The 14698-nt window shown below is 39.0% G+C and overlaps 1 protein-coding gene across 1 annotated transcript in view; it reads left to right on the top strand.

Annotated features, from left to right (window-relative positions):
* The window catches only part of ADAMTSL1 (ADAMTS like 1), an 898927-nt gene that overhangs the window by 548201 nt on the left and 336028 nt on the right, over positions 1 to 14698 (top strand). The window contains exon 3 of the mRNA XM_012813071.2: positions 12309 to 12436. Coding sequence (XP_012668525.2) covers positions 12309 to 12436 — 128 coding nt within the window. The remainder of the gene's footprint in view (positions 1 to 12308; positions 12437 to 14698) is intronic.

The raw sequence follows: 14698 nt of genomic DNA, 5'->3' as shown, positions 1-14698 counted from the left end.
AATACTGGATGATATTTTTCGATTATGATTTTTAAATGCTAACAGTACATGGAATTTAGCCAGCTCAAAAGCATAAATGCGTCCACTGAAATTGACTAGAAGGTAGGAAGAGATGACAAGTCTATTTGTCTCTAATCACCATTCTTATTTCTCAACACAAGTAGGTCTATGCTGTTTACAGATAATGATGACACATTATAATGGACTGAAAAATACAAGCACTTTAGAAAGCCAAAGTATTTCTTGCCGTTATTTAAAATAAGGAACTCAGACTACAATCTAATGCACAAAAGATTTTAAAGAAAAAAATTGCAGGATAGTATATTTATGAAATAATTCAGTTAACTGGAGAATACACAGCCCGACTACTGTAGTTAGAACAAAAGCTATACTAAGGCTATGGAAACTGACTCTCAATTATTGATAGAGGACTTAGTACTTGGGGAAAACATATCTGTAAATCAAAATATTACATAAACCTCTCTAAGTTATACAGTCGAAGTCCACAATAAGAGTTTCTATTCTGACACAGAACTAAGTATGTTGTGAAAAGTATTGATATAGCCATTCTAGGAGAAACATAGGGGGAAAATGATTCAGGTAAAAATTAAGCCAAAACAGAAATCAAAGACCATCAAATAAAGCTGACTTTTATCTTATCATTCGGGGGACTTTTGTTTCCAAATGTTGATTTTTAAAGGTTTGAGTAGAACCCATTTATTAATAAAATGTACAGAGAGCAATTTAGTATTTTGTTTATTATTCAGAAGTTACTCGTAGGATTTGGCATAGGTTCTGGACGTAAATGACTGTATTAGCATAGAAAGGAGATACCAAATGGAGATTCTCTTTTTAAACAGTTAGTTGCTTTATAGTGAAACAATTCTTAGGGCTGAATCAATAGGACTGCCTCTACTTGGATTTCATTGACTAATTATACTACTCAACACTCTTTCATATATTATTAGCACTGTTTAAAAAGTCTTTCTAGCAAATCTGTGAGGTAAATTGAGCAAATGTCTCATTTTACAGATTGGAAGACTGATGTGGAAATAGGCTAAAATGGAATAGCCTAAGTTAGAGTCCTAGATGTTTTCATAGCTAGAGGGATCTTAGAAATTATCTGGTCAAAATTCCTTCTTATAGGAGTGACTAAACTAAGGCAGAGAGAACTAAGTTGCCTAAAACACCACAATGGCAAAATCCAGGAGTAATGAACGTATCACAACAGCCAAATCTTTTTGCCCAGCCCGGACTCCTGTTCAGAAATTTTTGCCATCAATTTTATTTAAATACATTCTCTGAAACATTTTAAAATCAACATGCTTACAAAAAAATCCGTCGAACACTCCGTATCTATTGAACATTAAACTTGTATCAAGCCCTGTGTTGGACATGAGGAGGGCCAAGCTGAATTGACCCTCGCCTTTGCCTTTAAGAGTTTCGTATATTGTCTTTATTCATTTCATGTAGCATCAGATTTCTATTATTTAAATTTTAAGATTTGTGAAGAGATTCTAATAGAAATATAGTATCCCAAGTCCAAAACTCTTACTATGCCACTTGTACCAACATTTGCCTCGTTCAGGTCATTTTTCTGGATTGATTTTGGCCAATTTTACATCTTTCTGTGTGACCCACGGCTGTCTGTGCTGGACTAAATTTTGCACTCATGAACATGTGATTGCATAAGTGTTCTTCACTTGTTTGTTGGTAGAGGCCTATGCCTTTCATTAAGTCGGGACTTCCTCACCCACCTCTCCTCATTCCCATCCTCAGTCATCCCTCCTAATCTCAGCACAGACATCTCCAAAAAGCACTGCTTCCCAAGTGTTGCCGCTTGTTTACTCGGTGGTGAGGACCTTTGGCAGAGAAGTATGTAGGACTTGGATTAGGCCAGATTAAGGCAAGCTGTGACAGGTTAATCATCTTTCAGCTTTACACATTTTGAGTAAATTTAGAATTGGCAGAGAAAGACATGTGAATAAGCAGAAATGTGATCCTCTTTTTTTCCCCCATGGATCAGAATCATTTTTTGTTCTTTCCCATTCCTTTGCTTATCTGTAGCTTCTGCAGATATTTTCCCCCTCTGTCTGTACAGAATCTGAATGTCCATGAACAAAAGTGAAAGCTGACAGCCGTTAGGAATTAGGCACTCAACTGCAACTTGTCCCAGCCTGCCTCGTCTTAATTATTCATTCAACAAATATTCACTGAGACCAATTACATATCCGGTGTTCTACAAGGCACTGGGCGTATTTAAAGGCATATTCCTCTTTGTCACAGCCCTTAAGAAGCACATAGTTCATTTCTGGGGCTGAGTGTGTAAATAAGTAACTACAATATGGAGGCTGACAAATGCTAAAGCAGCCATATGTCTCAAGCCCTGGCAAGGCACAGGACTGCAGTGCACAGGACGGGCAAGTGATGAGTTCTACGTTCACACCTAGAGGGTAGAGAAGGGGTCACTAGAAGATGGCATTGGTGCAGCATCTTAAAGCAGGAGCAACAGTATGCGAGGGGAGGAAAGTAAAAAGATGTGAGCATCTTTTTGAAGATCAGGAGAAGAATCAGGAGAAGGTCAGGAGAAGAATCTAGGCAATAGCAAGATGCTGACCACAGTACTAGAGGTCCAGCTTGTGTGTGATGCTGTATCCAGTTACTGGAGCACAGAGGACAGTAGGATGTTTGGGAGAAGCAGAGATGAATTTAGAATGTTTATTAGAGTCAATTAGGAAGGGTCTTATGTGCCACACTAATAATTTGGACTAAACATTTTTGGAGAATCTGATGAAAGCCATGGGTCCTCTTTCCAGAAATACGTTACTAACACACATCTGCTCAAAATGTTGCACAGAGTCTTTGAGCATTCACAGCGCCCCTAGAATTCATTACCAGATCCTACCAGCTCTATGCAGTGAGCCACAGAAAGTCTCTTAGCAAGGAATGAACAGTTTACCTTTGCATTTCTAGCAAGATAATAGGCGATAGTATGGAGGATGGACTGGTGAGAGGAGCGGCTGGAGGTCAGGGAAACAGAGAGGACATCTGTTGCAGAATGCCAGCCACAAAGAGCATAACCAGAATTAAGACAAGGAAAGTAAGGTTAGAGGGAGCAGGAATGGAAGAGAGAGGCATTTCAGAAATGGAATTGATAAGACGAGGTGTCTGATTAACCTTAAAGGCTGTTGAGCAAGCATTCTGATGTGGTGTATCTTCCTACCAAATTAAAAGGTGTTGCTGCACTAGGTTGGACTCAGGGAACGGACAAAATGGAAACATGAGCATGCAGCATTAGAACTTCATGCAAAAGCAGCAGGTCCCCCAGAAGCTAAGAGATAGAGGGTTAAGGGGGAGTGAACCCTGAAACTGATAGATACATAGTTGCTTATAGACACAGAATCAAATAAGGCACTGCTGAAAATTTTAAACCTGGTGAGGAGCAGCCATTGCAAACTAGCAAGGAGCTTGCTGGCTGTCCTCTCTACCTTACACAGTTTCCTGGCCCCAGAACATCTTCTGGATTGCTGGGAAACTAGGTTGGTTTGCTTCACATTCGTGATGGGAAAATATTCCCAGGACCATAAGTGAACCTTCAACATGGTAGACTACCCAAAGTGCAGAACTTCTCGAAGTATCCAAGCTGCTGCCAATGGCTACAGCTATAGGATAGAGGAAAATGTTACCTGTTGAGGCTACAAAGATCTGGTAATTGAGGGAGTTGTTGCTTTTTAAGATGAACTCATCTGAATTACAAGTGCAGAGTTTCTGATGGAATTCATCTCCTAGTGTGGAAGAGGGAGGCGGTGGTATGTATTTGAGCCAGAGAACAGAAGGGCTTCCCTGAACTTGGAATGACCTGGAAATTGTAACCAACTAGGTATTTCTCACTCTTACTCTCTCCCTCACCTGGTGCTTGTTCTATGTATATTTTGCAGAGACAAATGACAAACAGGTCATCAAGAATTTACAACAAAACATACTTCCAAAGCATTTCATTATCTACTAATATTTGTCATAGATTTGCTTCAAAATGACATTCATCATAATTATTTCAGTGATAACTATAGGTAACTCAAAAATAGAAAACATAACCCCTGCCCTCAAAGGGATTACAGTCAAATTGGGAAGATAATTGGTATGCACAGCTCCTGAAGAGCTACAAAGTCTTATTTTAATGTTTTAATTTTTATTCTCTACGAATTCTTTACAAATTGATAATCCATGATGGAACATCAAGTGTTTGCAGGTTAAGCAGAGTATTGTGATACTTAGAGCTTATCATTGTATCTTTTCTGAGTGAAAAGAATTGAATGTGACCAGAAGTAGAAACAAGAATGTAGATAAAAAGAAAACACATACTGTGTCAAGAATGTTTTAGAGTTTAATTCTAAACATCGGGCCCATGATATCTGAATGACCCTTGGAAGATAAAGCATCTGAGCATATGGGAACAGACCTTTAGCTACATCCAGAGTCCCCTGGAGCTCCGTGCACAGTCATTACACCAAATTTTTTTTCTTGGCTCAGATGGCATGATGGGCAACCAAAGGAGAATTGAGAAACTTCTAGTAAACTAAAACCCGACTTGCTTGATAGCGACATGAAGTTAACTAGTCATTTATTCCAGCCTCTCCATTATCAATTGTAATTTTTTTTTGGGGGGGGACCCAGCAAACCCCAAGCTATATTAATTTATTAACATTCTGGTTTCCCAAAGAATCCCCAAATGAGATTTTTTTTCCTTCATCAGGAATTCTTTCTCCATGATTCCAAACCCCAAACATGTGCTTTCCAGAGCCTCAGATGTTTCCTTACTTCGACAGATGTTTTGTAAATTCATTTCAGCAAAATTTGCCAGTGCTGCAGAAAGTATCTATGGGTGACTGGAGCTGCAGTTTGGACAGAGCTCGAGTTAGATTCGATGGAAGTGGAAACTGAACTTCTAACTGGCTCACCAGGAAGTCAGGAATTCATGAGGAGAGCAGAGAAGGAATTCCATGTGAGGGGGTGTTTCAAACATGCCTGTTTTGGGGAGTGGAGGGGTGTGGAAGACCCAGGAGGTGATTCTTCACTGTTTTCCTTGGTGTTAGGCCTACATATTATTTTCCACTGGAGATTTTTCTTTTTGCCTAACTAAGTGTGGGGGGAAGTCAACCACAGCATCCAGGAAGAGATGCTTCACTTTCAGAGCAGCAGGTAAAATGCCTAATTGTCACACCTGAGATGAAATAGTATAAAAGATTTAAAATGTCTCTACAGAGCAAGGGCCAGGCACGTGATAACTGTCAGCACAAATGTGAGGGCAAATGAGTTTTATAATGATTGCCGTTTCTGCAGAATGTAGTTCTATTGCCCACTTTTCTTTGTGAAAGAAATGAAATTATTAGCTTTAGCCTTCCACTAAGTTCAGCTATGATAGTTATTATGAAGCCAAATATTATAGTAGAAAAAGATAACCAGAACATACAGGCTATATCTAGTAGAAACTCTGTAAATGCCAAACTTAAAGAGTTTTAAATCCGTATCAGAAAAAAAATGCATCAAATATTAATATGCTATGAGAATTGTGACACAGCAGTTAGAGTGTTTGTAATTGCTAAGTTTAAAGTCACAGAAATTGATGATAGAATATTTTATCTATGCCTACCCTTAACATAAGCTGATTCAAAATGTTCAATGGCCAGTCCCAGATTTCCTGACGACTAATCTTTGTTCATATCAGTAATTATGGATTTTAATTCAACTGGCTGTGAAATCGTGCTCTGGAGTGCAGCTTTCCAAAATGCCCAGGGGTTTCTCAGCAGTTTCCTAGATGAGCTGTAATCTGGCCTTGTCTTTGGATAGAATACAAAAAAAAACCCGAGTTATTTTGAAATGAAAATCTTACCGAAGCATTTGACGCTGAGCAGAGTTGGGTTTTTGTTTCCTAAAGAGTAAGGAAGCTGTTTTAATTTCCCTCTCACTTGTTTTTCCCAGGTTGAGAAGGAATGCTGAGAACAAAACGATTTTTTTGAAGACGAGCAACAGCATTACTTTTGTCATTTTATGACCAATTCATGTCCCGGTAAATGCCTTTCGAAAGGAAAAGGAAAGTCAAAATTTGAAGCTAGGCAGAGAAAAAAAAAAAAAAAGATGGTCAGCTATGGACAGAGAGCCTGGCTTGACCAGGGATTAGCTGTGTGACATAGGAGTGTTGTATTTGTGTCTGAAACTTTACTGGGTCCTACACATATGTTCTCTCTTCCTTCTCCCTGCCCTAGGAAGAGAAGTATCACAATGTTCTTATTTTACAGATGAAGAAACACTGGCTCGAAGAGATCTGGCAACATGTCTAAGTCAAGTTTACTAGTATGTGACTAGGAAAGGCCTTCTGAGTTCAAAGTCTGTGCTCTTTCTCTGGTAATGTGATGTGGGTTTTTCAACCTCTCTGAGCCTCAATTTTCTTACTTGTAAAATAGGGGGGAAAAAATGTTTTACCCGGCCTCGCTCCTTATAAGATAAAATTCAATAATCTGTGTAAATCCTGGCATGCCTCCTGGCATGTAGGTACTTAATAAATTTGAGTTTTCCTTCACCACCAATCCTCCGAGCTTAAGTGCAATTAGGTACCCTAACAGGAAAGCAAAAAGGTGTGGATGAATGTATACACGGACACAGTGAGAGAGAAAATGAAGGCAGGTGCTCAGAAGTCCTCCGCGGCCTGCACAGCTTTTACACGCCGCTGCAGAACTGACTTTTCTCTTCAGTAGCAAGGGACAGGCTTCATGCAGTGGCCCCTGAAAGACCATGCGCTATGTCACTGGCAGTTCATCATATCCCCCAGCAGTGCAGCTGTGATAAGAACCAGATGATCCAAATTTCCTAAGCAAAGCCAGCAGCCAATATCATTCGGGAAGGCACATGCCTCGGTATCCACACACCACGCTCTATAAGAAAGTACATCAAAAAGCTAATGGGCTTTTATAAGAGCCCAGTTACTGGTGAGTGTCTGTAAGCTCTCAGGAGCAGGGAATCACAACCCCTTTCTGCTTACAGTTGGCAGCAGAACCAGTATTCCAAGTAGTTAAAGAAGCCAAGGATTAGATAAGATTTATAGAGACCTGATGTGTGTAGGGAGGCTAAAAATGGAACCTGCAGATAATGTTTCCAAAGCTTTGTACATGGACGAGATGTTTCTGTGTATAGCTTGCTCTGCGTCGCATGGGTACCCCACAGAAAAGTGGTTCTCTCATCACTGGAGGAGTTGCCCCCTTTTTAATTTAGAGGTGTGTGACATCCATTTTATACAGCTCCAGATGGCTGAAACTAACGCCGGCTGGGAGGAGAGGAAAACCAGAGGCTCGGGTACCTTCTGGTGGATCTTACAATTGTTAAGAACCACTCTTTGCCTGGTCCCATAACCCATTTTGTTAATTTGTTGATATCTGAAAACACTTCACGTATAATCTAAGTTCAGCTGTTATATGATTTCAGTTTTACAAATACCTATCAGCCATTTCCTCAGCACCTACGTTCATTTGCATTTAGTCCGATATAGCTTGACCTCTTGTTATAACATTTGGAAAAATTACTTTGCAAGTATCCTTTGTGTCTGTGTTTCTGAGCAAGTATAACTCACAGGCCTTTTATTGGTAGTTTGTGTTTCATCCTTTATCTTGCATAAGTCTTTGCTAACCTGTCCAGGTTTCAGTGAAGGAAGTTTCTGGATAAAGTGGTACACAGGAGGTCATGCTAAGGTTGAGTGCCTATTGGGCAGTGAGATGCAGGGAACATATTGCTTCATGTGATGACTCAAAGCGTTTAACTACTTGTAGCTGTCAGGCTTGGAGCTGTTCACCTGTGACTATTTTGCTGCAATTGGTTCTGGAAACAACCACAAAACTATCAGATGAAAACCATCTTCAGATAAGCCAGTAATGGCAAGACTATGACACCATTCCGAGATTGATAGGCGTGGGAGAGCCCTTTTAAAACTTATAGGAGGTATATTTTGATCTGTAACCACAATCCATATTCATGCAATTGGCATTTTCTCAGGCTAAGAGCCTCCTGGGTAGCCAGGAGCATGGATCACTGGAGTTGGGGTTCTGACAGGAAAGTAGTTGTTTTAGGAGCCTTAACACTACATTTAAAGGTCAATCAATATGTGGCACCAAAGATCTAGAAATGGCTAGACTTGTTATTAAATAACTCAAGGGGCATATTCAGTTTTCATAAAATTATAGAGCCAAGACTCAGGCCTTTCTGCTGTCCATGTTCACTGGATTTCTCAAATGCTAGCTCAAAACAGGTGCTAATTGCCCATTCTTACCCATCCAATAGCTATAATGTAAACTGACTGCTGTAATAAGAAATGACTTTATGATGACTTTTTCCTTCAATTTCAATACTCAAATCAATTTCAAAGTCAAATACTTTTGACTTTTCATGATAAATCTACTAGTGAAACATTGGCTTCTATGAAGAATTTAATGGTTATTCTTTAGTTCTTTTGTACTTGATATTAATAAAGAATATCATTGCTGAAATTCCCAGCAGTGGGGTCAGGGATGATCTCTTGCTCACAGTGTTCAGTAGTGTTCATGACCTTCTTTTTGAGACACTGAAATTAAAGTGTTAACACTTATATGTAATGGAAATCAGATTTTTTTTTTTTAGATACAGAGTCTCACATTATCGCCCTCAGTAGAGTGCTGTGGCATCACAGCTCACAGCAACCTCCAACTCCTGGGCCTAGGTGATTCTCTTGCCTCAGCCTCCCGAGTAGCTGGGACTATAGGTGCTTGCCACAATGCCCAGCTATTTTTTTGTTACAGTTCGGCCAGGGCTGGGTTTGAACCTGCCACCCTCGGTATATGAGGCCGGCGCCCTACACACTGAGCCACAGGTGCCATCCCCGGAAATCAGATTTTAAAACATTGGCTGGGCTCTGGAGAAAAACTTAGATTTTTGGTTTCAGAAGCAATAACCATTGCTTTTAGGCACCCCCCATTATCTATTCCTTATATTTCATCTGCCTCAGTTTCCCTTGCTACATGCAGCTCAAAGTTTACACTTTATAAAATGCTGCTATGAAGTCAAAAGGACTATACATTCAAAAGAGAGACATAAACGTGTGTTCTACCAGAACCAGACACAAAAGCTGTTTATACAGCAGAAAGTCTTAAAAACTGCAATAGGCAAGTATTTCTAGATTTTAAATGATCTGCAAGGCATCCCTAAAATGTCATTTCTGGTTATAGATATAAAATCTGGCAGTTAAAAAGGAGGAAAATCAGTTCCTCTAACATTAAACATGGATTCCGTTGAAATGAATTGTTTATTCTACTTGTTAAAAGAAAGCTTGGAGTTTGTTCAACTTTGAAAAAATTAGGTCTATGACTCGCTTCCGGGTTAGGATGAGATCTTTTTTGGAGACAACACAGGTGCTTAAATATGTTTAGTTGTGCTGAAACGTGTAACTTGTGCTAAAGAGGGATGCTTTGTGAAACTCAACATTGAGGCTTCTCGGGGCCTAATTAGATGAGGCGTGTGAAAAATATCAAGCAACTTTAGCAGAGTCTGAAACAGTTTTTCTAGAAAAACAAAATCACAGCCATACATTATTTCCTGATATCTTACCTAGAGAGCAGCCAGAGGGAAACCCCTCAAGGATTTGACATTCTTACGTTCTTATCTCCCATGGAAATGCAATTCATATGTGAATGCTGCATGTGGAATTTTTTTTGGTTCTGCAGTTATGGTTATTGGATAGCATCAGTGTTTGTAATCACTCATTTTAATTACTGCCTGAATCCTACCATTTGTGATATTGGTTTTCATTACAGTCATATTGAATTTGAGTACAATGAGAACAATTGCATTATACGAATGTCTTTTTGTCAGCATCACGCAGACGCTACACCTCTCTCAGCAGTCCCATCTTCCAGTCACACAAAAATGAATCGAGATTCACAGTAAGCTTGTAAAAATCTGAGTGATGAATTTAATGGGCGTACAGAGAGGAGAGTTTGGAAATGTGTGTATTAGTGGCCAAAGGTCTTTTTTCTATCACACATTCAAAAACAAAGTATCCCAAATTGTAATTATTAAAGATTAATCCCATTAATAAAAACCAGGCTGTAGATCTCAATAAATACCTCCATTAGAAAGGACAGACTTTGGGATTACCAGTGTGGTTTTGTTACCCATGGTAAACCATATTTTATAGGGATTTAAAACTGCTAACTCATTGCATCAGCGGGGAGATGCAATATGGCAGGTGGTTGCCAGGTACGACTGAGGACAGGTTGGGGATTTAAGGGAGGTGATAACCTCAAGAGCACAGGGTCTCAGCTACGATCAACAGAGAACGCCCTGGTACCTTTTCAGTGTACCTTCTATAACCTTTCAGATCTTATCTATGTTTAAAAACTGTGCTCATAATTGTAAGTAATGTTTGGTGACAATAGCAAGAAATGCTTATATAGTATAGTGTTTATTATTTTGGCCCTATGTTCTTTTAAAAACGTATATGTGTATTTGGGGGTTTTGTTGTGATAAAATACACACAGGCACAAAATTTACCATTTTAACCACTTTCAAGTGTTAGTTCAGTATAATTTAATTAAGTACCTTCACTTCCTTGTAGAACCTTCCAACTACCCATCTCTGTAACTTTTTTTCATCTTCCCTAACTGAAATTCTGTACCCACTGGACAGTAATTCCCTGTTCCTTCCCCCTGGCTATTGGTAAGCACCATTCTGTTTTCTGTGTCTGTGAATTTGACGGTTCTAGATACCTCACATAAGTGGAACCATGCAGCATTTGTTCTTTTGTGCCTGACTTAATTTCACTTAGTGTAATATCTTCAAGGTTCATCTGTGTTGTAGCACGTGTCAGAATCTTCCTTTATAAGGCTTAATAATATTCCATTGTCTATGTAACCTGCATTTTGTTTATCCATTCATCTGCCTATGGGCACTGGGTTACTTCCACCTCATGTGCTTATATGTGAACTCTTTCAAACCTCACAATGATTCAGTGATGTAGTTCACCTTATTATTCAGATTTTATGGTAAGAAACTTGAAGCATAAGGAGTTGCATACAGGCCCAGGTTCACACAGATAGGATGCTCTGAAGGCGTATTCCATCCCCAGGTGAGCAGACCCATAGCTCCTGCTCTTAGTCACTGCCCTATGCCATACCCCTTTCAAATGATTTAAGAATCTAAACATAGCATGTACCCCTTGGAAAAGCAGTTGCATAACATTCTGAGTCCAGGTTTGACTTAATTTGTACAGGTTTTAAAAGTTCAAAGGAGTAGTCAATTTAACAACCAAGCCCCACAGCAACTGATTTATAAAGGATCCCATTACTGCAACATAAAAAATTAGTGCTTTACTCTGGCTCTTGTCCTGGGCTAAGTTCATTTAGCTAATCCTCCTATATAGAATGTGTATGTGTGTGTATATGTTCGTGGGAGTATACGTGTCTAGTTGCATGGTTATAATATTGTCCTCATTTTATATAAAGAGAAATTGGGGCACAGGAAAAGTGGGACGTGTTCAGGGACTCATAGTCAAAAAATAAGATCTGTACCCAAACCAAGATAGTTCCTGACTTCAGCGCCCATTCTCTTAACTATATAGCACAAATTTTATCTTTTCTCGTCTCCAAAAAAAGTGAGAAGTGCACCATTGAGACCTGTACATAACAACAATTATCTTTGCAATAGATGCAAAGTTGTCCTAGAAGCCTGTAGATAACAGACAAATCTATTTTTCAAGAGGCAATCCCTGCATTACTAAAGTCACTTTATACAGTTATTGTAATTAACAAATCTGAAAACTGGGAATGAAATTGCTTTATTTTTTAAAAGTTAAATAGTGTACACTCTTTCCGTATTTTGGAAAGCAGTGGTGGTATGTTCATGCAAGTTTCTCAGAGTAGGAAAATCTCTAGGAGCAATTTCTCCTTTTCACCGAGAGATGGAAGAGTTAAACCCCCGAAGCCTGAGCAAAATTGTGACTTAAAAACGGTCAATTTTCTAACCCCAATCCCTGTTTCTGACTCCCTGCCCATTTGCTTCGTTAGTGCAATCTCTTGCCCTGTTCAAACATTGCCCAGAGTTTTTAAAATCAAATAGCCCTCACCCCAAACATGCGTACATTATTAAACTGGAAAGAATCTGAGAGTATCTGATGTACGCTTTCATCCCCAGCAAGGCTACCATGTACAGACACACAGGCCACCCCCATTTGTGGACACACGTTTCAGGGTTTAGTGGGGCCGTGATGTTGACCATCCTCTTGTTCCTTACAGAGCTCCAGGACAGCACGATCCGAGGAGGACAGGGACGGCCTTTGGGATGCCTGGGGCCCGTGGAGCGAGTGCTCGCGCACGTGCGGGGGAGGGGCCTCCTACTCGCTGAGACGCTGTCTCAGCAGCAAGTAAGTCCTGTCCCCACTGGGGGTCTTGTGACAACCGCAGGGAGGAGGATGGAGGCGCTCTTTTCTGGTTGGGGTTGTACAGGGCATTTTGTTGCTCACAAGTTCAGATGAAGGAAAGAAATGGAGGAAAGGCATAAAGAATTGAGTGTGTGTTTTTTCTTACGTCCGCCTTGGGCTACCTAGTCACTCATGTGATAGGCAAGAGAGTTTATGTTATTTACAAACAAATTTTATGTGTTTTCATGTTAGAATTGAAAGGAGAATTTATTATTAGAATTGGTTCTTGAATCATTAGTTGCATAATAGATTATCCTTTTTGTATCATCTTAATAATGATGGTCATAATAATAGCAACAATATTGGCGTTAATTATTAATTATCAATTATGATTGAGTTTATGTTATGTTATGTTATGTTATGTTTCCAGTGTTGCCAGGTACTTTGCAAATGAATGTTATACTGGCTTAGTTTGGTACTTGTTATAGTAGCCAAAAGGTTCTTCAGGTCATTCAGTTCAATGAATGAAGACTTTTGAATTTAAGGAGGTTTGGAGAAATAGAAACTTCAGTGGGAATTGTGGCCTGAGTAGTGAAAGTAATGAAGAGGGTAGAAGGGCTGGCTAATGGCTTCTAAGCTAAAAGGAAAAGGCCTGAGGCCTTAGAGTGGAAAGTTTTTACTTAAAGTAATAATAATTTAAAACTGTTTCTTGAGCTGTGTGGTCTATGACTAGATTTGTCTGCAAACTATAAAGTACCACAGTAATATTTTTTAGTGAAAGATTTTATTTGACAGTGAAAAGTGTTATATGCAGCAAGTAGGAGGTTTGATCAAAAATCACTACATATTATAAAACATGAAACAGAAAGAGAAAAAAAGAAGCATCTGCTCATTCTCCTAGACTTTTCATAAACAAATAGCAGGCAGGGGTGAGATGTGGGTTCAGGAAAACATCAGCTTACTTTAATAAGAGCGAAGCTTTCTTGAAACCAGGGTCTGAGTCTTATTCCTTTCTGTTTCACCAAGGCTTGTACAGGGTCTGGTAGATATCAGGAGCTCAATAGATAGATGGTTCTTCACTGCATCTGTGGATAGTTAGAGACCATTTTGGTTCCTGGAAAGTCTGAATGGAAATGTACCCTGGTATCTTACTATGCCAAAAGGCACGCACGTTCAGCAAAATAGCAGATCATTTCTGGTATTTGGACGTTTTGGCTTTGGGGTCCACACTGAAGATGGGTCTAGGAAATTGTATGTACCAGCGAGTTTGTCCTTTTTTGAGGCCAGCTTCTTATCAACCAGACTCTTGAACTGATGAGAAAGAAAGAAGAGATTTTTCCTCTTTATGTCACCTGCTCTCTTAACCTTGAATACAAAAAATAAATAAATAAATAAAAAAGAAAGAAAGAAACCTTCCTAAATCTGTAGTACATGATGCTACATGGTCTTTGTATAACCAATAATAATCATATATCAGTAAAACCAAAATGTACAAATTTGGAATGTGGTTATCTAGTTTTCTTAAATTAGCGGCTTTGAATTATTTTATAGGGATGAGCCAAAACATGTGTCACACAAGACTAGGAAGCACGGTCTGGGAATGTTCATATTATTTCAGTGACACAAAAGTCGCACGATGGTAGACTCTTTTCCTGAATGAGAGACTGAGAAACAGCTTAAGGAATAAATTAAAATCACAAATAAAATTCTGTTATTCAGCAAATCAACTATTAATGCTAATGTGCATTCAAAAAGACCAGTTTTGCCACCTAGGAAGTTAAGGTTCTAGTTGTTAGAATTTTATTTTGATACTTTCTAGAAGATAATGCATTGTCCTGTCCTTGAAATGTTTTGGAAAATTAGGTTGTAAATGCTAAAATTATAAACATATAGAAGATATGCCCCTATTTGATTTTCAAATATTGAAAAAATATACTCAGTAAACTTACAGTAGGCTGGACAAGAAGCTAAAAAAATAGGGAGTGGGTGGGCTAGCCATTCTTTAGGAATTTGAAGAAGCAGAAAAAAAGCCTCCAAAGACATAGCATTTCCAAATCCAACAAGAATATACAGAAATATTAACATGTGTCTGTATTTCTGGAAAGCCAGTGCTTAATGTGGACTGATGCATTATACACATGGATATATTTGATACTTAGGGAACTTTAGTGATTCTTTAGCAAAGTAAAACTTGCCCCCATCATTAAACACTGGAGCAATCTGGGTAGAAATGAAATGTACATTTTCTTCTTCTTTTCTTTTCTT

Source organism: Otolemur garnettii, unplaced genomic scaffold (genome assembly GCF_000181295.1).
Source record: "Otolemur garnettii isolate 467f Iridium unplaced genomic scaffold, OtoGar3 scaffold00006, whole genome shotgun sequence".
NCBI lineage: Eukaryota > Metazoa > Chordata > Mammalia > Primates > Galagidae > Otolemur > Otolemur garnettii.
Note: the sequence above shows the minus strand (reverse complement) of the source record. Positions and strands in the feature narration are given on the sequence as shown.